Genomic DNA, 22,991 nt, shown 5'->3' on the forward strand with positions numbered 1-22,991 from the left:
ACACATAATTGACACATTAGCTGATGTTATCAAGGGAAACAAGAAGCCCATTGTACAACACTTGAGCCCAGCCTATCGGGTAGAGCCGCACCCCACCGAGTCAAGTCAGGCAAAGGTCCTGTGAGCGCAAGATAATTTTCACTCTCACTCTCTCCCATATTTTTCCAATTCACCTGCCATATTGACAAATGAAATCATTATGTTGTACCAAAAACGCGCAACAGTAACATAAATGAAGATACTCACTTGACCAGGAAATGCCTTGCACAAGGTTACCAGTGTGTTGTTTTTCTCCCAATCCGTTGATCCCGTAATGCTAGTGCTGCCACCGCAATTCACCATGATCCGACCATTTGGCATCAACTTCTTGTTGAGTTCTAACCAGTTTTCGACCTCTTGCAACTGGGGCAAAACCTCTCCACCAGAAAAGAAGTCAACAACAATACCTGAAACAGTAGTAGTAACAAATTACATAAACAAAACAGTAAAAAAAAATAACTGAAAGAAAAAGGTGAGTTTAGTAGTTTACTACCAGCATATCCTCCAGAAACAGTAGTTGATGCAGAAAGCGCATCACCAATATGAACATTAAGAACGCCGCCTTGTTGAGGATGGTTCTCGAGATCAGACAGGCCGAGGTGTTCTCTTGCTTTATCAATCAACTGAGAAAAACTAAAAAAGTATATTCAAAATCACAATATCCTTTTCAAAACAGTAGTCGGTTTTAAAGGAGGGGTTGATTACGATATCGTCAATCTCCCATCCGTGTAGGTGTAGTGACGGCCACAAGGTAAGCATCAGATGTGCAGCTGTTCCTCCACCCTGAAGTCAGTCAAGTTCATTAGCAGCAGCAGCAGGTGGATAAGTTAGAACAGAAGGACAAGTAAATGTAATATTAGTTACCAGGCCGAGAATCGCTATGGGACCTTGTGGAAGTATAGGTGGTAAGCTGGCAAACTCATCCTGTAGGTACACAGTCAATGAGGAATTTGTGTTATTATTATTAATTCCATGATTTACAGTAAACAAAAGTGAAGCAAGAAAGCCAAGTAGGCTTATAAGTTTGAGATTTTAGAACGAGTATGTTTCCTTTAGATGATTAAGTAAATGTATATATACATAGAAACATACCCAGTAGGAATCAGTCCAAGGTTGTCCTTTGATGAAAATGCTGTGAACATTATCTGCAGGCATTATATATATTAAAAAGAAAAAGAAATTAATAATAATGAGAATGAGAATGAGAATGAGAATGAGAAATGACCGGAGGTATCGATATCACCGATAGCCATAGGCGGCTACTCAACAATATCATTCTCACTTCACTCAACAACACTCTCTTCCGACTCACTTCTATATTCAACTTCTTTTAATTTTAATTATCATCCATATTTATTTCATCATCATATCTATCCATCTATCTATAATATATATAAACTAAACCTTTTGAAAAGTATAAGTTATCGCATTATTTTATAAATGGAGATTTTTCATCTCGAATTCACGGGTACAAGTCTTATCAAACTCAAATACTTCTTAAACGGGTTATAACATCTCACTAAATTAAAAATTAATCGACCCAAATATTTGATGTGATAATCCTATAAAACTAATACTATCTACCAAAATTAATATATGATTTTTTATTAAAAATATATTATTTATAATTAAAAAACAATTTTATAGTCTAAAAAATAAGTAGGACTTATGTCTCACCAAACCCAAACAGCTTTTAAACCAAGTTATAACAATGTATTTATTTATTAAACTCTTTTATCATCTAAATAAATTATTAATCTCCTAACAATGAATAAAACTAGAATAAAAAAAATATTAAAAATGAATAATCTATACTATATAATAAATAAAGCTTTTCAAATGCCACATGGCATCACCAAAGTGTTTCTTCCAAAATTTTCTCTCCTATCTCTCATATTAAATGACATTCTTTCTTATTAATAGTTTTGCATTTCATTTTTTTTCTTTTTAATCTTTTGTTTTCTCTTTTTAATAATTCTTTTCTGACTTAAAAAATTAAATATCAACATAAATATGTTATTTTGTTTATCTAAATATATTATATTAGTTATTAATATTAGCTTTTATAAGTAACCAATTTTCACATTGATTGTGAATAATGATTGTAAAAATTAAGGTTTTAAATATATTATATTAGTTAATTAATATTAAGGTTTTATAAGAAATGATATTATTATATGAAGAGCCAAGGTTAACTTAAATTTAAAATTTCAGTAAACTTTAACTTAATATTAAGCTAAACTGCATATGAAAATACAATATGATAATCGTGCTATAGAAGCCGAAATTATATCCAGAAGTAATATTGAAACTCACACTTTTATTCTAAAGAAAAATTTCTACACCTTTAAATAAAATAATTAATTTCAAAAAATAAAATTTTCACTTTATTTTTGTTTCGCAATAAATATTAATAAAAGCCAAGGCCAATTAATATAGATGGTTGGTGGTTGGGTTGTTTTTAGACAATTTATGTTAACTCATAGTCAGTTATATGTTGCATTATCTAGAGTTAAAAACAGAAACAATGTGAAACTATTAAGTTTTGGTATAGAAAGTAAAATTACAAATAAACTACAAATATTGTGTACAAAGAAATATTTAGAGATTCATGAATTTTCTAACAACTTTTTATTTCTATATTGTATAATGTATAATTTATTAAACCATATAATATATCTTTATATTTGTTGGACATATTTTTTGTATTTCACATTATGTTATTATTTAAATAAATTTATTTATTCTAACACACGGGTAACTAACCTATCTAAACTCTATAATAAAGGAAACCAAAATGAGACAGATGTCACATTATCAATCACTCATAATTTTATTTTCCCGTCGATATTTATTTTCCACCGGTGACTGATATTACAAAATTTTACGGTTCATCATTTTCATATTCTTCATCCCTGTTTCCTAATAGCCGGCCCCTCATTCTTAATAGTTGGTGAAGAAACACTAACCGGACCCCGGGCAGATTACGGATAACCTGGGGGTTAGATAGATGTTTCCCACGAGGGGTTAGACCCAGAGAAGATGGTTCTTCTGATAACCTGCAAAACAGACACCGTGAGCTTGTCACTGAGAAGGGGGGGGGGGGGGGTTCCTCCTTGTGACCACCCTCCGGCGTGAGAATCAGACTAGATTTCTCTTTAAATATAAAAGTATATTAAGAGATTGCTAGAGCAGATATCAGGTATAATATGATGATACAAGATGAGATATGATGGTCATACCATTTGTGGTATTTATAGCCGAAGGTAGGTTTCCAAGGAGGTGTGGCCGGCTGCTACAGTGTTCCTGTTCAACCAACAGTAGCCTACGCACGTGCCCTGCTGGTAGTTGGTGGGTAGGCAGCGGCTGATAGTGACCAGGCCTGCTGTATACTATTCTTTTTCCACCAACTGCCGGCTACGCACGTGGTATGACAGGAGTTGGTGAGTAGGCAGCGGCTAATAGTGACATACAGTGCAGGAGCATGCTGCTCGCCATACTGTTGTCAATAAGCTGTCGTATCTTTAGTCAGATCTTTTGCCCATACCTCGTCAGGTACAGTACAGAAGATCTTCCTGTATTGTACGGACTGGCTTATTTGGGCGGGAGTACTCCCCCTCCCGCCCTTGTGCGGGATTGTTCCCGGCTTTGCTCATTCCTTCAGGTGACACTGAATGATCGAGAGCTAAGTGCCTTGTGCGTGTAGCCTTGCTGCGCGGGTGGCCTTCCCTAATGGCTTGTATCCGAGGCTGCGGGGACAGGCGGAGTCCTTCACCATTGGGAGGCATTTCCTGCGGGAACAGCTTACGTACTGCGCGTAAGGACGTCACGTCTCTGAGCATGGTTGGTCCTGCGGATCCAGTTGGTTTCTGCGCAGACGTCCCTGTTCAAGGTGAGTCTTGCGGTCCAACTGGGCTCTGCTGGGACCTACCTCTTCAAGTCCCCCCAGTCCAATGTTCTTCTCATGCGTGTTTAATAAAGTAAGGTGAACTTTTGGACTTAAGCAAAGGGTTTTGAAAAGGGTTTTTTAAGGTTTTCCATGGGGATTCTTCCCGCGGAAGTCCTTGTCACTTGCAGAAATTCCCGAGTTTCCTGCTTGGTCTTTGGGTATGATGCGGGTAGGTCTGTAACCTCCTCGCAAGTCAGGAGCGTTGAGTCCCACTTGTGTGGATTCTCCATGAGGTTTTGGTAGTTTTGAACATAGTGATCAATTATGTTAAAACCACCAATTCCATCCTGGAGCTTCAAACAACGTAGTTCTCGACGTTCCCGCTATGCGGGGATTTTATTTCCGTTTCCGCAAGCATTGCCCAGAAGATCCTTCTTGGTTTCAATTCCCAGCGGAGCGCTAGGTATGTGAAGGGTTTTGCCTTAACACTGTACCACCGCTCGTCTTACGGTTACTTTACTTCCAAGGTATTCCTGGCGTCAATTCCCTGCGGGTGCTAGGTATGTGAAGGGTTTTGCCTTTACACTGTACCCGCACCCGTCTTATAGTTACTTGGTTGCCGAGGTATACTTGGCTTCAATTCCCTGCGGGTGCTAGGTATGTGAAGGGTTTTGCCTTAACACTGTACCCGCATCCGTCTTACGGTTACTTGTTTGCCAAGGTTTACTTGGCTTCAATTCCCTGCGGGTGCTAGGTATGTGAAGGGTTTGGCCTTAACACTGTACCCGCATCCGTCTTACGGTTACTTGTTTGCCAAGGTTTACTTGGCTTCAATTCCCTGCGGGTGCTAGGTATGTGAAGGCTTTTACCTTAACACTGTACCCGCATCCGTCTTACGGTTACTTGTTTGCCAAGGTAAGGGGTATTTTCCCGCTTACTTTTTAATATTTTTAAATTTTGAATTTTGAAATTCGAAGAGTTGGTGGAAGGATAAGAACAGTCCAAACCTATGAAACGTCGTGCGACGGTTTCTTCTGACTGTGTCAGGACGTGCAGGAAGTTATGGTGACGTGACAGTACATGGTCATTCCAGACGCTTTTTCAGGCGCGTGGGCCCGATTTTTCGGGCGCGTGGCCGCGAAATTAATTGTATGCGTCCTGTCAACAGCTGTTGCCAGCTTGCTTTTTGCCACGTGTCATAGTTTCACTGCACCTTCGTTTTCTCTCTCTTCCGCATTAATTTCATCGCATTAATTGCGATTAGTATATAAAGGGAGAGAGGGTTCTTTGTAATCCACACTTTCACTCTTCTCTTCATCTTCTTAGCGATTTCCGGCGAATACTCACCTTTTCAGGCAAGCATTTTCCCGAAATCGTTTTCTTCTTTCTGCAAGATGTCTTCACGTGATCTCGAGTCTACAGCCGATGACATGAGTACTGCTGGCGAGTGCCAGTGTGCTTTGCCTGGCGATCTGTACCGGTATGTCGTCAGGAAGTTCATGCTCGAGTCTCTCGAGCCTGAGTTTCCTGAACCCCATCATACTGTGTACGATGCCCCCAGAGGCAAGATCGGGGTTTATGCAGCATTCTTTGTCTATGGGAATCTTAGGTTCCCATTGACAAAGTTTGTTTACCGTGTCCTTGAGAGGCACGGCGTTCATTTGACCGAGTTGCACCCCATGGCGATCGCCAAGATTCGCCACTTCGAGTGGGTGTGCCGGATTTTGGGCATTGAGCCCTATGTTGACCGCCTGATGACCTTCTACACTTGGAGGTGCATCCAGGGGTGGTACACGTTGATAACCCGGGTTAAGGGTTTAAAGATTTGCGCGACCGAGCGCAGTCTTCGCGCGTGGAAGCGGGAGTTCTTCTTCATATCCGCTCGCGCCATCCCCCTTGCCATGAAGTTTAAGAACGGGCAAGCTCTTCCCAGCCTTCACGCCTCCAACTACGAGGAGGCGGAATGGTTTTCGAGGATTTCCCGGGTCCAATCTCCGGTTTACCGGTTTGCGGAGTCCGGATGGTGATGTTGGGGAAGGCGGCAGATGCGCAAAAGGTTCCGATCGTCCTCGAATACGGTTCGAACTCTGTTCCTTACGGTATGCTTTGTTTCTTTTTGTTGATTTTGAATTTCTTCTAACTTCTTTCCTGTTTATTTCAGAGGGGAACGACCTGCAGTCGCTCCTTAACCCGCGGGAGGCTGATGGTCCCGCACGGATGGGTACTCGCGCTCTGGACGAGAACGAGTTGCCCATCCTAGAACAAACGACGGATCGGTTCGTGGAGGTCTATCCGCAAGGCCATGAGATCCTGAGCGCCAGGCGGCCAGGTAAGGCGCTCTTCAACCCTCGACCCCTCAATGTTGAAACCTCTGCTGGAATTCCTTTAATCGTATGCTCTGATGAGGAATCCGCAGATGGTCCTCCGTTGGTGCGGAAGAAGAAGGCTGCCGGCGGGAAGGGGAAGGAGAAGGCCTCCACTGCCGATCCAGCGCCTCGGTCTGATTCGGAGACCGAGAGCGAAGAGGTGGCGGGAAATCCCGGTGGTGATAAGACCACTGCTCCGGAGGTTGCGACTGTCACCTCCGGAGAGCCCAAGAAGACGACGGTGACCGGCGCAAAGAGGCCGGCTCCATCGGGTTCGTCCCCGCCTCTCCGTACCTTCAGGCTCAAGAAAACCCGTAAGTACAAATTTCCTTTATCTTTAGCTTCATAGTTTAATGTCGTTAACACTTATCTTCTTTACGCAGGCGTGGATGTTGACGCATTCCAGGGTGGAGCGCAGAGGAGTACCTCTCCGCCAATGACGGTAGGCTTGGTCAGCCTACCTGAGGCGTCGACCCAGGCGCCTGCGCCTGCTTCCGCTGGTTCAGTTGCTCACTATTTTGAGCTGACTGTTCCAGCCGAGATGACGTCACCGCCGGCTGTGAGTGCGATTTTTACAGCATCCTTCACTGAGCCGGCGGTTACTATTGCTGCGGATTCCGCGGCGGCGACCGCGGAGGCGACCGCGGCGGCTGCTACCATGCCCCCGCCATCGGCAACGACGGCCGGTCCATCAGGTACGCATGGGGCTTCTCGCCAATCTTTGCCACCTTCCCATCTGCCTGACCTCTTGGATGGATTTCCTTTGGGTTCAGGTGATGGGTTCGGCGGCTATCGGCCTGTTATTTACCCTACAGGTGCGTAGGGTTCCTTTGGCCCTTTTTTATTTATATATTTTTTTATCATCTTTTCCTAACTGCTTTTTGTTTTTTGCAGTGTCGGATTCCAATAAAGTGTATGTTCCACGATGGAACATACGTCGAGGAACAACCCTTCGCACCCCTGTGGAGTGCGTGGAATGGGCTCGTCACGCTGCTCCTAGTGGTGCGTTGGGGGAAGCCATGGCTAGCTACCAGGAGGGTAGGCTAAGCAATGAGCTTCGGGTTCTCCTGGCCCGGATGCAGCCGCGCGTCGAGCTGCTTTGTCATGAAAACGACAAGTTAAAAGCAGCTCGCGCTAAAGAAGTAGCTCAGGCGCGGGCTGTCCGGGAGGAGAACCAAAAACTTACCGCATTGGCTGCGGAGAAGAAGAAGGCCTTCAAGGCCCTCGAGGTTGAAGTTCAGGCTCGACTCGATGCCCGTTCCAAGGCTGCCCAAGCTGTTAATGAACAGCTTCGGCTGGCTAAGGAAACTGCGAGGAACGCAACCGAGAGGGCCACCAAGGCTGAAGCTGTTGCTGAGCCTCTACGCGTGGAGAATGAAGAGCTTAAAGCCAAATTAGAGGCTCTCCAGCAGGCTCATGATGCCTTGGCGATGGAAGATGCCAAAAAGCTCCAGGAGATCTTGGACCAGAGGGGGGTGCTTGACCACACTGAGCGGAAGCTAAAGGGCGTCGAAGAGGCTGCGGCTAAAGAAGTGCTGCTTGCCAACCTCAACAAGAGTGAAGCCGAACGCGCCCGTAACGAAGCTCAAGCTGCCCTCCAAGAAGCTCTGGTTGCCAAGGAATGGCTTCTTCGAGAAGCGTTGTCTCAGGTATGTTTTCATGTCTTTACGCTTTTCTTTGTGAATAGAAAAGGTTTTGACACTTGTATTTTTTCTTTGTAGGTTGTGCATCGGGTCTTCTCAGAGACATCTTACGACGATGCTATGAGCGCAGCCCTCAACGCTTCTCACGAGGATGGGGAAAAGGCCGGCTTCCTGCTTGGTCTAGGGTTCGTTGAGAAAGGCATCCCGCCTTCCAACTTCCCTTTATTCGATGTTGATACTGAAGCTGTTTACGACCAAGCAGTGAATCAGTACGCCGCCTTCCCGCATCCGGTGGTGGAGAAGGTGAATCAAGTTGCTGCTGCTGATGATGGGTTAGCTATCCTTAAAGCTTTCCTTGAACTGCCACGATCTACTGATGGTGCTGGTCCAAGTGGAAGTGGCCCTGAAGCCTGATCCTGAAGATCCCTTCCCACCGCTAGGATAGATTTAGCTTGTATAGATTTATTTTCTTGTAGGCGGGTAGTTACCCGGCCATTCTTGTAAGGAATATTTATGAAATATAAATCTTTGTGCGGGTAAGACCGTTTCTTTTATTGGATTCCTTGCTTTATAAACGTTATATGACTTGCATACTTTAGTTTAAATTAGCAATTTTCCAAGTGTTTAGAATAAGTTAACCTTTGAACGTGGTAGATAATAGGTGTGAAGTTTTGCTTCCTCTTTCGTGATTGTGCGGGTAGGACCGTCACTTGCACTTAGTAGGATGGCTAAACTTTACCGATATCTGACCTGCGTGTAGGTTTTCCTCATCCTTTCTGAGGATAAGTTAACCTTTGAACGTGGTAGATAATAGGTGTGAAGTTTTGCTTCCTCTTTCGTGATTGTGCGGGTAGGACCGTCACTTGCACTTAGTAGGATGGCTAAACTTTACCGATATCTGACCTGCGTGTAGGTTTTCCTCATCGTTTCTGAGGATAAGTTAACCTTTGAACGTGGTAGATAATAGGTGTGAAGTTTTGCTTCCTCTTTCGTGATTGTGCGGGTAGGACCGTCACTTGCACTTAGTAGGATGGCTAAACTTTACCCATATCTGACCTGCGTGAAGGTTTGTCGTTTTTTGGGTTTATGCGGGTTTTGCCGCCTTCCCCATGCAACGACTTTCCACGTAATTATGCGGTGAAAACCGGCATATTAGTGTTGAATAAATTAACCATTCGACGCTTGGTTGATAGGTTAGTGTTCAGTTTCCTCTCATGATTCATGCGGATAGACCGGCACTTTCATTTAGTGGGATGACTGAACTTTTCCCCTTCAACTGACCTGCGTGAAGGTTTGTCGTTTTTTGGGTTTATGCGGGTTTTGCCGCCTTCCCCATGCAACGACTTTCCACGTAATTATGCGGTGAAAACCGGCATATTAGTGTTGAATAAATTAACCATTCGACGCTTGGTTGATAGGTTAGTGTTCAGTTTCCTCTCATGATTCCTGCGGATAGACCGGCACTTTCATTTAGTGGGATGACTGAACTTTTCCCCTTCAACTGACCTGCGTGAAGGTTTGTCGTTTTTTGGGTTTATGCGGGTTTTGCCGCCTTCCCCATGCAACGACTTTCCACGTAATTATGCGGTGAAAACCGGCATAATTCGTGTTGATAGTTCATAAAGTATAAATGTAAAATCATCAGCATCGATGTTTAAAGGAGAATCATTTCCATTAGAAGTGGCTCTTGGCCTTTTCTTTACAAATTTGGAATTGATTTACATGCAAACTGTGTAAATGAGCTCCCTTCCATGTTGTTGGGATGTGAGTGCCATCGAGCCGATACGCACCTGGTTCGGGATCTCGTTTTTTACGCACCATGTAGTCTCCATATCGAAGCTGGACTTTTATTCGTGTTTTCCCCAGCTGGGGTTCTACACGCATCAGGTTGCTCAACGTTCATTGCGCCACGAGGTGTGCGAGCGTCCCATCTCTGACAAATGCTTCGACCATGTCCTTTACGTCTATGCATTCTTCAGTGTTGTGGCCTTTTGTCCTGTGAAAGTCACAGTATTTGCTCCGATCGGCATTGTGACGATGTCGGATTATTTGAGGCTTTGGCCATGGGAGCTCCTCGGTGGCGAATATCTCGGTGACGCTTTTGGTGAGCGGCGTCCATCTGGAGTTCTTGTTTGACTGTACGTTATCCCTTCCGCCTAACCGATGTTGCAAGCCGGATGAGGTGTCAAAGTTTACCCTTGACTGCCAAATGCCTAGCTTTCGCTTTTTGTTTAATCGGGCGGTAAGGACGTTGTCTTCCCTTGTCTTCTGGGTGTAGAGGTTTGTGCTCTGTGGGAGATCTCTACCCAGTTGCTTCTCAGTTTCCGCAAAGCGTTTTGCTGCTGTCATGATGGCATCCCACGTGGATGGCATGCCATCTTTACCTGTTAAGGTGCGGATGAGCTCTGGGTCGTTCGCGCCCTGGATGAAAGCAGCGCGAACAAGATCTTCGCTAATGTTACCCAGACTTAGCTTCTTCGAGTTGAAGCGAGTGATGAAGTCCATCAAAGATTCATCTTTCTCTCGAATGCATTTGAGGATTGTCCATTGCTCCTCGGTATACTTTCTTTGCTGGCTGAAGTGTTGGCTAAACTTCTGTTGGAAGTCTGCCCAGTCGTAGATGTGGTTGACCGGTAGACGATCGAACCACGCTCTCGCAGCCCCCACAAGCGTCATTTGGAACATGTAACACCACGTAGGTTCCGTCCAACTACTGACGGTTGCCCTCGCTATGAGTCTGTTCAAATGATCATCGGGGTTAGATATACCATCATATGTGCCTATGCTTGACATTTGTTTGGCACTTTTTGGGGCGATTGCTTCCGCAATGTCCCTTGCAAATTTGGACGTTCCCGCATTTGCAACGTTTGGTCTGAATGTTTTGGAGAAGTCACGTGGACTTCCACCTGTATTTTTTGGTTTGAAGGCTTGTCCAAAATGCCTTCTCGGTTGGGAGTCCGTTTCCTTACGCTTCCCTTTTGCCCTATGGCGAGGGTTCGCGTCGGAGTCGGATTCCTCCGAGCCATCGTTCAAGTATTCTTCGAATTCGTCGGCCTGTTGGACGGAACGTAAGCGTTCGTCCAACTCAGCTTGGAATTCCTTTTGTCGTGCCTCCGCCCATGCCTTAACTTCATCGAGTGTTTGGCGGGGGAGTCTTCGTTTCTCAAACTGGGTATCAGTGAATCCCAGTGGGCGATCATTTACTGCACTTGCCCCAGCTTGGGTAACTGGGGTAGTGTTCGTAAAATTTACTTTACTTGCCCCGGCTTGGGTAACCGGGGTAGTGTTTGTAAAGACTGTGTAGCCGGTATTCCCCCCAGTAGCTGGGGTTGTGGTTACCGGAATTTCTTTAACCATCTTGGGAGTTTTAAAAAACTGGAGAAAAATAAAGTTCTAGCTTTATGCACGGATGGCGCCAATGAAGAAACACTAACCGGACCCCGGGCAGATTACGGATAACCTGGGGGTTAGATAGATGTTTCCCACGAGGGGTTAGACCCAGAGAAGATGGTTCTTCTGATAACCTGCAAAACAGACACCGTGAGCTTGTCACTGAGAAGGGGGGGTTCCTCCTTGTGACCACCCTCCGGCGTGAGAATCAGACTAGATTGCTCTTTAAATATAAAAGTATATTAAGAGATTGCTAGAGCAGATATCAGGTATAATATGATGATACAAGATGAGATATGATGGTCATACCATTTGTGGTATTTATAGCCGAAGGTAGGTTTCCAAGGAGGTGTGGCCGGCTGCTACAGTGTTCCTGTTCAACCAACAGTAGCCTACGCACGTGCTCTGCTGGTAGTTGGTGGGTAAGCAGCGGCTGATAGTGACCAGGCCTGCTGTATACTATTCCTAGTATAGAGTGTGAGCTGAGGTGAGCGTCCCTGCGTCTGCGGATGGATCTGAACCCAATCCAATCGGGTCGTCTACACAACGAAAATAAATAAATATAATTAGAATTATTATTAATCAATCGTCTAGAACCCACCCACCCTCCATTTGTTTCTTTCATCCTTAATGAATCTTCCTTGAACAAAAGTTTTGTTTTTGATTCAATCTTCTTCATTTGCAATTACAATTAGAACCCACCCACCAAATAATAATCTATCTCTCTTGATTTGAAATAAAGAAAGAATTAGCGAGCGGTGGTGTTGTTGTGTTTGATCCTGAATCAATTGAATTCAATGGAAGAAAAAGAATTCCTTTTTATTCATTAACCAATCAATCAAGGGGATTTTGTATGATGATCAATTCATCATTATTATTATTATTTTGCTGAAGCAACCATACCCAATTCATTGATTTACAGGAATCAGTCGGATCTATCTATCTGAATTGAATATTTATTATTATATACCCATACCAATAGCAGCAGCAATGGACACCAAAGCAGAAACAACATTATCATCTTCTTCTTCTTCTTCTTCTTCTTCTTCTTATTTCCTGCAAAAATTCAAGCTTTATCACACAACATCGGTATATATATTTATATAAATATCTTTCATACTAAACCCTTTCTTTCTTTCTTACTCATTTATCTTCCTAACAACACATTACATTACATTACATTACATTACATTACATTACATTACATTTGTACAGAAATATTATATGGTAGGCCGCGACAACACTCGCACACACTGGAGGGTCTTGAAGATAGACAAGGGTGGTCTCCACCTTAACATCCGCGAGGACTCCACCACTTACACCGAACACCAATGCTCCGATCTCTTGACACGCATCGATGAGGGTAACAAGTCCACAGGCGGCCTCGCTTTCCTCACCACTTGCTATGGCATTGTCGGTACGTACGCATAATATATATATATATATATATATATATATATATATATATATATTTATCCAAACTTCTTTGTATAGGTTTTATTAAGTCTCTTGGACCTTATTACATGTTGCTTATTTATATCCAAACTTCCATCAATACAACTTTACATAGTTTTTAATTTATTGTGCTTCTTCGTATAGGTTTTATTAAGTTTCTTGGACCCTATTACATGCTGCTTATTACCCAAAGAAGGCTCATAGGCTCAATTGGTGGTCATCCGGTATACGCCATCTCTAAGACTGAGATGATCGCGCTATCGGATTTTGTAGCTCATCCTAACTCCACTACTTTTCAACATGAAAACAGGTTATTCTTTTATCTTACATAAAACATTCGTGGTTTTCGGTTATTAGTTGCTTAATTGGTAGTTAGGATGGAGAATGCTTAAGTTAAATCGAGGCACGAATCTAAATTTCTGTTAGATTTTAATGTAGCAGATTACATGCCCTTTTAATAGATATGCTCTTTTCCGTAGATTTAGTTTTTTTCATTAATGACAATAAATATTAAGTTTTAAATAATGCAACATTACATAAAAATGAATATATTGAAATTGAGACATCTCAAAAACATAATTTGTTTTATAAGTCCAATATTCTTAACAAGTGTCGGTTTGCTTTATGACATGGCAGCATATTCTTTCCATAAAAGGTTGGTTGGTTTTCTGATATGCTAATAATATAATTACTTTTCTGATGCTCAGTTTATAACAAACCTATGTGGTTATTTCACGATAATTTTGAAAAAAAAATAAGTCTTGATAAGAATTTAGATAGCACGCCTTTGATTGTTTGACCTATTTTATGACAGTTGTAATTACTATAGATGTTTTAAACTAGATATTCTATAATGTCATTGTTTTTCAATCATCGAGTACTTTTTCTTGACAGTAATTTTTTAGTATAAATGGTTCATGATACTATTTTTTAAAATGTGACTACTTTTTTTTTAATAATTATACGCAAAGAAATGAATTGACAAAAACTTACCAGTTTTGAAAAGAAAAAACAGAAACAAAAAATTTATGCAGTCTTACAGACAAAAAAAGAGGAGACTAGATATAAGAAGTAACAAGTTGTTGGTTGATGCATGCAGATACAAGAAGCTACTGTGCATGTTGGATCTTACAAAGGACTTCTTCTTCAGTTATTCATACCATGTTATGCGCAACCTTCAGAAGAATACGTGTTGCAACAATGACAAGGAGGATGCACTTGTTCTCTACGAGACCATGTTTGTTTGGAATGAGTTTTTAACCCGTGGGGTCCGCAATCTCCTTCAAAATACTATGTGGACAGTCGCACTCGTATATGGCTTTTTCGATCAGGTTTCCTTCCAAATATGAAAGCAGTGTGATTTGACTGACTGCATATTAGTTTTCTTTCTCTATATAGTTGAGCATTTATGTTTTATGTAAAACCAGGACACACTTTCAATCTCGGGCCGGGACTTTAAATTGACTCTCATCTCAAGACGCTCACGCCATTATGCTGGGACTAGATACTTAAAACGAGGGGTAAATGAGAAGGGCAGAGTCGCTAATGACGTAGAAACAGAGCAGATTTTGTTTGAAGATGTTCCTGAAGGATACCCTATGCAAATTACTTCGGTTGTCCAAAATCGTGGATCGATACCACTTTTCTGGTCACAGGAAACTTCACGCCTCAATATTAAGCCTGATATTACATGTAGGATTCACTGATATATATATAGCTTTTTTTTATGTATTTTTTCATCACTGACTTGTATCTTTTAGTGTCAAGGAAGGACCAAAACTATGAAGCTACCAGACTTCATTTTCAGAATCTTGTCAAGAGATATGGAAACCCTATCATTATACTAAATTTGATAAAGGTAATGTTAAATTTGTTTTCGTATAATTCTTTTGAACCGGACTTTATTCTTGCTTCTCAAGTGAAACAAAATAAAAAGTGTTTATATGGATTAAAGAAATAGTAAAGAACAAACATATATCCTTGGGTATGAACGTGGTTGACCTCATTATATATTGTGTGTTTGTGTTTATTATTATTATTATTATTATTATTATTTTATGAATTGACATATGCGTCTTTTCAACAGACGACTGAAAAAAGACCTCGAGAGTCTATACTTCGTACCGAGTTTGCTAATGCTATTAAACGTATTAATGAAGATTTGTCAGAGGAAAACCGTCTAAAATTTCTTCACTGGGATCTGCACAAGCATTCTCGAAGGTTAGTAGTATTTTTCACAGTTAAAATGTGCAGGGTCAAGATGAGTTGATCTGCAAACAACATTTATTTGAATTTTTTTGTATATTTTTAATATGGTAATTATCATATAATGACAATACTAATGTAAAAGGGGTAGCGGCGTGACATATATTTCTTTTTTTTTTCCAGCAAAGGGACAAATGCGCTGCTATTTTTAAGCAAATTGACTACATATGCATTGACGCTGACGGGTTTCTTCTACTGTCAGGTTATGCCATCCGAGAGATGGCTTCGCTTTGAGTAAGTAGTTGTCATTCAAGGTCATAAAAAACTGTTATCTAAATTAATAAAAATGGATGGTGACAGGAATAATGCTGCTAGCTTTGGAAACACGAATGACGGTGATGAAAATGGCAAGGAAGGCTTAAATCGTGATAAATGTGTGGAGGATAAGCATTGTGCAGCAATGTTTCAGCAAGGAGTATTGAGGACAAATTGCATAGATTGTTTAGACCGTACAAACGTTGCACAATATGCATATGGTTTGTCTGCTTTAGGACATCAGCTGCATGCTTTAGGAGCCATTAGTTCCTCCAAGATTGACCTCGATGATCCTTTGGCCCAAGAATTAATGGGATTTTATGAGCGAATGGGTGACACGCTTGCTTACCAATATGGCGGTTCGGCTGCACATAACAAGGTGTTTTCTGAGAAAAGGGGTCAGTGGAAAGCTGCAACACAGTCACAGGAGTTTTTCAGAACCCTTCAAAGGTACTACAACAATGCTTATATGGATGCGGAGAAACAAAATGCAATTAATGTGTAAGTTTTCTTACTTTGAACCGTCATTTTTTGAGACTTAATACAGTGGGATGACTTTGTATATGCAGATTTCTGGGGCATTTTCAGCCACAGGACGGTAGACCTGAAGTGTGGGAGTTGGATTCAGATCAGAATTTGAGTTTAAACAGTAACGGGCAGTCAATGGTTGATGACGATAGGAGGTATGATTTTTTTTTATATTTTATATTTTTTAATTTTTTTTGTTATTACAAAATACAGCATTACTAAAGTGTTTGAATTCTTTTTGTAATTTATTTTGTTGATTTCTATTGCTGAGCTTCATTGCATTTACACTTGTTGTAATATAAGTTTGATGTCATATTGGTTGGTGTAGGTCGTTACACAAGAAATCGTTATCGGATGGCAACATCATTCGTGAGAGCAAGTCACATGCTACTACCGCAGCATCATCATCATCTAGTTCCAATGCTGGAAAAAGCTTTACATGCTCTTCAATGTCGAGTCGATCATCACTCGGAGCTGGAGTTGAAGGAAACAAAATGATTTCCGAGTCTACACCAGATATATCAGCAGTCTGTGAACCATGCTCAAGGTAGTTTTTAATGTTCAAATATATTAGGGTTAGTTGTCATTAATGTTAAATCTACTATGTGTGTATCATATCAGATTTTTAATGATAAAATATATTATTTTTTTGTCATATCAGGTGGAGGGAGGGTTTTGAGGAGGACGGATCGTTTGATAATGATCAAAGTGAATCCCATGATTACTCCAATTTTGTTGATTTGGACTGGCTTTCGTCATGCGACGAAGAGTCCCTAGGGAGGTACGCTTTTATAATAGATTGCTTTACCAATATTTACATAAGTAAACCGCAATTTAGCTATTAAACCATGTTTTCTCGTTCTTTTGCAGGTCATTCAAATACTCCTCCGAGAAATTCACCAACGAAATCGTAGAAGAGACAACTCCATCCACCAGCGAATCCAGTATCAAGGTCCGTTTACAATAAATGGTTTTGTTCTCTGTTGAATTTCTTCTAACGCTCTTGCGTTTTGTATTTTAGGGGAGCGGTAGCAGGAGCAAACTTACTGCTGCAACGGATGACAACGACCTTGAGTTTGAGGAATATTCGGATAGTTTTCTGAGCTGGGTTAACCACGGAGAGGCTCTATGTCACTGAATTAGTCACTTAAATAGTTAAAGCAGTGATTGGTTTTGTATACATATTATATATTATATATGTTAGCTATAGGAGCCCTTATATGTATCTATCAGGTGATTCTTTATAATCTTATTATATGTTTTAACAACAAATTGTTTCTTATGCTGAATAAGTTTGTTTCAAATTGACACCATATCTGATTGAAACAACGACGCACTATCAGTTTCAACAAATTACCGAAACTTGGTCTATATCGACAAGATCGTATTTTTGTAACCTAGAGATGCAAGAGATTGGATATCATGTTCCAACCGCCCATCCAAGACTTTTGGTCAGATGGGTTTACAAAATTGAGTGCAAACATCTCCTTGGATCCTGATTCACAAAATCCAACAAGCTTCGCCACGAGTTCAGCACTCTCTTTAACATGTGACATGTTGAGCGGGTCCGTCCACAATCGGTTAACGAGTTGCAGCCGCCTCCTCTGCTTGCCTCCGTCCATTGGTATGTCCCATTTTCTGTACAACATCTCTCTTTCTTCCGCACTTAGTTTCGTGCTCACCCTTTTTGCCAGATATTCCCTCTCCTGCTTTAAAGCCTTAATACTGTCACATTCAAAATAGAGTTAATATACCATATTACTCATTAAACCATACATGCATACAACAGATAACAGGAGAACGAACGAAGTCATGAACCACTCACCTTGATGTGACATACCCTGCCGGTTCATCACCCAATAGAGCTGGACTCGCATTTCCAAGATCAGATAGCTGTTGCTCTAACCATGTTAACCTTCTAAGTTCAACTTGTATGTATATATCATCAGCAGGCTCTCCTTTGAACAGCATATAAAACTGTGTCCTGTGTATAACGGACATGTGGCACAAATGCCACAACATTACTATTTGTTTCCTATGATCCTCAAACGCCAGATGTCGTGGCATTGGAGATTGTTCACCCAAATCCACAGCCTTGTCATCATTGTGTTCCTCCTCTAGCTCCAGCACCTTTTAAGAGTCAATTTGAATCCATTTATACTTCAAGTTGTATTTGTTTCATAACATCCTAAATCTTTTTTATTTAAAGAAACGTTATATTTATTTTATAATAGCATACTTTTAATATAGAAAAATTATTTACATGACAAAAAAATGCACAAAAATAACCATTTTATGCATTGTCCTGTTTGCCATGTAGAAGAAGAGTGATAATTCTAACCTGGCAGACTAGCAGTTGTTTCTGGTATTGAAGTTTCGCCACACGCTCTTTGAGATCTGTAACATAAGCCTTGATACTTTGGATGTTATCTTCAGCAGCTGTCTTAAACATCATCTGGACCTTTTTGACATTAACAGAACTTTGTGGCTGCTTAGAAGCAGATTTAGGAGTGATTTTCTTGTCATCAGCAGGAGTGGCCTGCTTTTGTTAGGTGTAACAACAGAAGAAGTAGCAGGTGAATTATAAGTGTCTGGATCCCTGTTCTTGGTACCCTGAAGATTTGGTAAACACGGAGAGCGTTTGTCTTCTTATTTTTTAATGGAGTTCTTGAATCCTCTTCACCGCTGCTAACTAGCCTATCTAAGGATTTCTGCACGTATTCAAGCTTCTCTTCCAGAGATGCTATTTCTTCACATTTCAACCTGCCTATCTCGTCCTTAAGACTGCCACCACCCCCTTCTTTATCACCAATGTCATCCTTGAGACTTGCAGTCATACTCTTAATATCAGACACCAGTTTAACTATACTTTGATCATTCTCCAATCTGTGAGACGAAAGTAACTCAAGTGTACGGTTTGCTTCTTCACCAAGCCGCTTCTGCATCATCCCAATCTTTCTTATTTCATGCACTAGCATGCATTGCTCTATTGACTGTGTCCCTCTTCTCTGCGTCTTTCTTTCTACATTTTCACTACCAAAAGATAACCGTTTGGCTGGTTGACAAGAGGAGGGTTCCTGGTACAAAATACTTAAGTGAGTATGTATATGTATTAATTGGTAGATAGAGGAGCATTCTGGTAACCAACCTGTAGTTTTGTCACTTCAAGTTGTGATAGTGCAACGTCTCTCTCACGCTTTACCTCGTCCATTTCTCTCTCCATCTGCATTAGGATTCAAGATTTGTCCATTAACACCATATTATAACTCTAATTAGTTCCCTTTCAATTATCTTTTTCAAATGATCATGTTTGCTTTCAATGATAGATGAGGCTAAACAAGAGGCCAATGGGAGAGAGCAACATATCTAATCACTACAATTGGCTTCCCAGGAGTAAAATGCAAACTGTGTAAGAATAAAAGCAAAGTGAAAAATAGAATCAGACCTGCTGAATTTTCTGCTCCTTCTCCAACAGCAAAGACTTCAAACGGTCGCAGGAAGAAGGCTCTGGACTCAACATCTTTGCTTTAAGCCTGTTAACTTCCTTTTGTAAATTTCTCGTCAACTGCTTCTCATCAACAACCTAATGGTAAAATAATAAATTAAATGTAGTACATAACTACAATGAGATGAACAACAGTTGTATAATGCAGATATAACAAAAAGAACAATATCATACCATATTAATTTTAGCAGTGTTTGTGACTTCCTTCGCACTAGTTGCGAAAGCCAAGGTGTTTCGTGATTGGTCCACATGGCTCAAAGCAGGACTCATGGTGCATATTATTGCAGTCCGTGCATTCCCGCCTAATGAGGACTGCAATATGCGTGTCAGTTTAGAGTCCCTGTAAGGTATGTGACCAGTTTTCTTCCCGCTACTGCATAATAAGATAAGTTATTTATAACATTATGTTTTAGATGTGTATTTCACCAAGTAACATTCACAGTTTTTTAATATCATCTTCATCCATTACCTCAACTTCCTAATGACATTGGTCAATGTGAGTAGGCTTTTGTTTATGTGGCTTCCTTCCTTCAGTCGGGCACCAGCCACGTTTGTTTGAGATGCACGCTCACTGCCAGCAAGATCCACAAGACTCTGCAGGAATAGAACGAGGTTGAAAACAACTTGCGGATTTTGATAATAATCAATAGCAAAGAGAAAATAAAATAACATACCAAACTTGCCAGTAGAGATTTTACACGTCCTGATTCATCTTGAAGACTGCTTTCAATAGTCTAATAAGGAAAGTTCTTAGTCAAGCGATGAAATAAAGAGGTCAAGTGTAATAATGAGAATCAACTTGCACAAGTATATACATCCCCATCCGTATCAAGTAACCACTAGACGAGTGCCCGCGCGACGCAGCGGGTCTTTGAACGCGGAATTTATTAATCACGTAACAATTATGAGTGTTCATGGTTCAGTTTAAAACCTTGAAACTGGTCATCGGTTTGGTTTCCCGGCTGGCTTGTTTACTTTCAGTCGTTTTTTTTACTTCCTTTATCCTTTTGAATATCATATTTTGACTTAGTTGGAATTGATGATACGGTTATACTAATAATCATTTTAAGCAAATTTTATTATCAAAGCTTAAACTCTTAAACCAAACTAGAACCAGACCGTTAATAACAGTCTTGTTTCAATTTTTAATGGTTTAGTTTCCGTTTAAAAACAATCAAAACCGGCATTGAACACCCCTATGTAACATATTAATTTTTTCAATTGAAAAAATTATAATAATATTATATACAAATTAAAGAGAATAAAATACTCGTTTTTATGGTGCAATATTTTTACAAAATTATTAACGTATGAAAAACTTTTCGTCGTTTAAAAATCATGGGTGAGAAGTTGGTTTAAAGTTGAAACTAAAATGATATGGTTAAAGATGAGGGGGCAAACTTGTAAGTTGAGTGAATTGTGTTTAAAAGACAAGTTTACCCTTAATTACACATGTACTTCATGCTTTAAGTGTTGTAAATTACTTAAAAATGGGTATCTTAATTTACCCTTGTTTGGTGTATTATATATAGTATAGATACATCATACACTGAAAGTTCCATGTCCCTCACATCAACCATTATAACACAAGACATAAGACTCTTCTATAAATTAACAGATGCATGAGGAGATTAAACTTTGCTAACAAAAAGCAAGAAAGGATGAAATTTTGAACCAATTTATTACGCATTTACAGATATGCTCACATCAGATAAGAAACACAAATAACAGGTTTAACATCAATTGGTAAGGCAATAAAATGTCAGGGTACCCTACACACAACAGTAAGAAAATGCTGCTAAATATTAAGATTACCAGTCTGATTATCTGATGTGATCTTGAGCTTCGGTCGTTTAAAGAAGTTTCACCGACTTGCCTTTGATCTGCAAGCAAGCAGAAGCACATTAGGCTAAGAATATACGCATGTACAAATGTAGTGATGAAGCTGTCAATTACCTTCACAAGTAGCAATTAAGCATCTAAGATGCATACTATCTTTAATGACCTCCTCACTCAGCTTCTCCACAATTGTACCTTTCTGAATTCAATAAATAAAACAGTGCACTTTTAAATTACAGAAACACAAACATATCGAACAATAATTATAATAATAATGATAATAATAATACCTCGGGATCATCCAAGAGACGAATGGCACCAGAATCACGGTTCATGAGGTCTACCACTGTCTCATTATAGATTTCAATAGCAGAAAACTTCAAAACAAACCTACTTCCGGTCGCCTACAAGTATTAATCAATCGTTACTATCCGATCCAAATTCGCTACAATTTCACTAATAGTGAATATAGCTTACATTGTTAATATGTGCATATATGTCATTGATGCAATTCTCTGCTATTCCTTTCATCGTGTACGTCTTGCCACTGCTCGTCTGACCGTACGCAAATATCGTAGCTACAGTAATTTACAAAAAACAAGTCATAATTAGAAACTAATTTCAGTAATTACGAAAACGAAGAGGCTAGTAACTAGGGGTGTGCAAGATCCCGGAAAAACGGAACAAAAACAAAAACCGACTGTTTGGTTTTATGTTTTTGTAACAAAAACCGAACCGAACAGAATCTCTAAATTTTATCTTTTTAGTTTCCATTTGAAGTAATTTATAAGAATCTAATAAATATGTAATTACTTAATTACTTTTGGCTAAATGTATTATAATAGTCTATTAGTTAACAATTAACAAAACTATTTCTACCTAAATTCATTATTTATTTTCGACACACTTTCTTTTCGGCCTAAAAAATGCCAAAAATCGAAACAAAAACAGAAAACCGAAACCAAACAGTTTTAAAATTCTAAAAAGCTGAAGTTTTGGTTTTCTGTTTGGTTTGAGCCCAAAACTGCATCACGCACACCCCTACTAGTAACATCATTATTGTCGACAAACTTTCTTTTCAACCTAAATTTTTCAAGTCTCAAATGGCAAAAACTGAACCGAAACAAAAACAAAAACCGAAAGCGAACTGTTTTAAAATTCTAAAAACCGCACCGAACCGCACAGTCCTACTAGTAACATCTATGTATCTAACTAAGTATGCATGTATAAGTGTATACCGTTGATTCCTTTGATAGCAGATAGGGCAACATCTGTAGCACCTTGTTCATATACGCTGCGGTTAGGGCACGAAGGATCAAACACTCTATCTGTAACAAACAGCAACAACAAATTATTAGGTGAAATCAATAACAGCATAATGTAAATGTAAGAATAATAATGCTAATAATATAGGATGAGTTATGATTGATTTTGGTGGATGCGACGGTGTTATGATCGGTGCAGTCCCAAGCGAAGAGGTCGTAATTAGACGGACGGACTCTTAACAGTCACCAGAATCTCGAGAGGTTCGGGGAGTAGAAGAAGGATCTTGGATGCAGGTGCACTTTTCGCCATTGAATTGAAAACAGTTGTTTCTTGCTGGAATGAAATGAAGAAGAATTGTAACGGCTTCTTGACTTGAGGTCCGTTTTATTCAAATTGACCCAAAACACGACTCGAACACGACACGCTTTTAAATGGTTCGACACGACACGAATAAATATATGGGTTGGGTCACGGTTGAAGAATCTCAACACGCCAACCTGTCAACCCGAAACCTATTAACCCGTCAACCCACCAACCCGACACGATTGACA

General features: G+C 40.3%; 2 protein-coding genes and 1 pseudogene across 3 annotated transcripts; 1 reads left to right on the plus strand and 2 right to left on the minus strand.

Annotated features, from left to right (window-relative positions):
• Positions 1 to 29: 29 nt before the first annotated feature.
• On the minus strand, positions 30 to 1,292 carry LOC143618110 (uncharacterized). The gene is made up of 7 exons (XM_077090434.1): positions 1,283 to 1,292; positions 1,132 to 1,184; positions 904 to 963; positions 745 to 822; positions 533 to 662; positions 247 to 446; positions 30 to 173 (listed from the first exon to the last, which is right to left on the minus strand). The coding sequence occupies exons 1-7, from the start codon at positions 1,290 to 1,292 to the stop codon at positions 30 to 32; spliced, it is 675 nt and encodes a 224-aa protein (XP_076946549.1).
• Positions 1,293 to 12,319: 11,027 nt separating this feature from the next.
• Positions 12,320 to 16,968, plus strand: LOC143618107 (phosphoinositide phosphatase SAC3-like). The gene is made up of 14 exons (XM_077090430.1): positions 12,320 to 12,416; positions 12,543 to 12,744; positions 12,927 to 13,092; positions 13,882 to 14,113; positions 14,210 to 14,474; positions 14,543 to 14,640; positions 14,869 to 15,002; positions 15,171 to 15,281; positions 15,348 to 15,803; positions 15,872 to 15,985; positions 16,159 to 16,377; positions 16,492 to 16,611; positions 16,701 to 16,782; positions 16,852 to 16,968. Exons 2-14 carry the CDS (start codon positions 12,552 to 12,554, stop codon positions 16,966 to 16,968), a joined length of 2,307 nt encoding a protein of 768 aa, XP_076946545.1. The 5' UTR covers positions 12,320 to 12,416; positions 12,543 to 12,551.
• A 135-nt stretch (positions 16,969 to 17,103) lies between these two features.
• LOC143618105 (kinesin-like protein NACK2) lies at positions 17,104 to 22,749 on the minus strand (annotated as a pseudogene). Its single transcript, XR_013150949.1, has 14 exons — positions 22,674 to 22,749; positions 22,413 to 22,502; positions 21,652 to 21,752; positions 21,465 to 21,578; positions 21,292 to 21,373; positions 21,151 to 21,218; positions 20,010 to 20,069; positions 19,805 to 19,929; positions 19,510 to 19,708; positions 19,276 to 19,413; positions 18,979 to 19,053; positions 18,172 to 18,907; positions 17,656 to 17,960; positions 17,104 to 17,555 (listed from the first exon to the last, which is right to left on the minus strand). The product of XR_013150949.1 is annotated as a kinesin-like protein NACK2 (transcript).
• Positions 22,750 to 22,991: the final 242 nt, after the last annotated feature.

The sequence above is a fragment of the Bidens hawaiensis genome, unplaced genomic scaffold (genome assembly GCF_021521415.1).
Source record: "Bidens hawaiensis isolate Kalapana, Puna unplaced genomic scaffold, B.hawaiensis_p1.1 tig00063663_1, whole genome shotgun sequence".
Taxonomy (NCBI): domain Eukaryota; kingdom Viridiplantae; phylum Streptophyta; class Magnoliopsida; order Asterales; family Asteraceae; genus Bidens; species Bidens hawaiensis.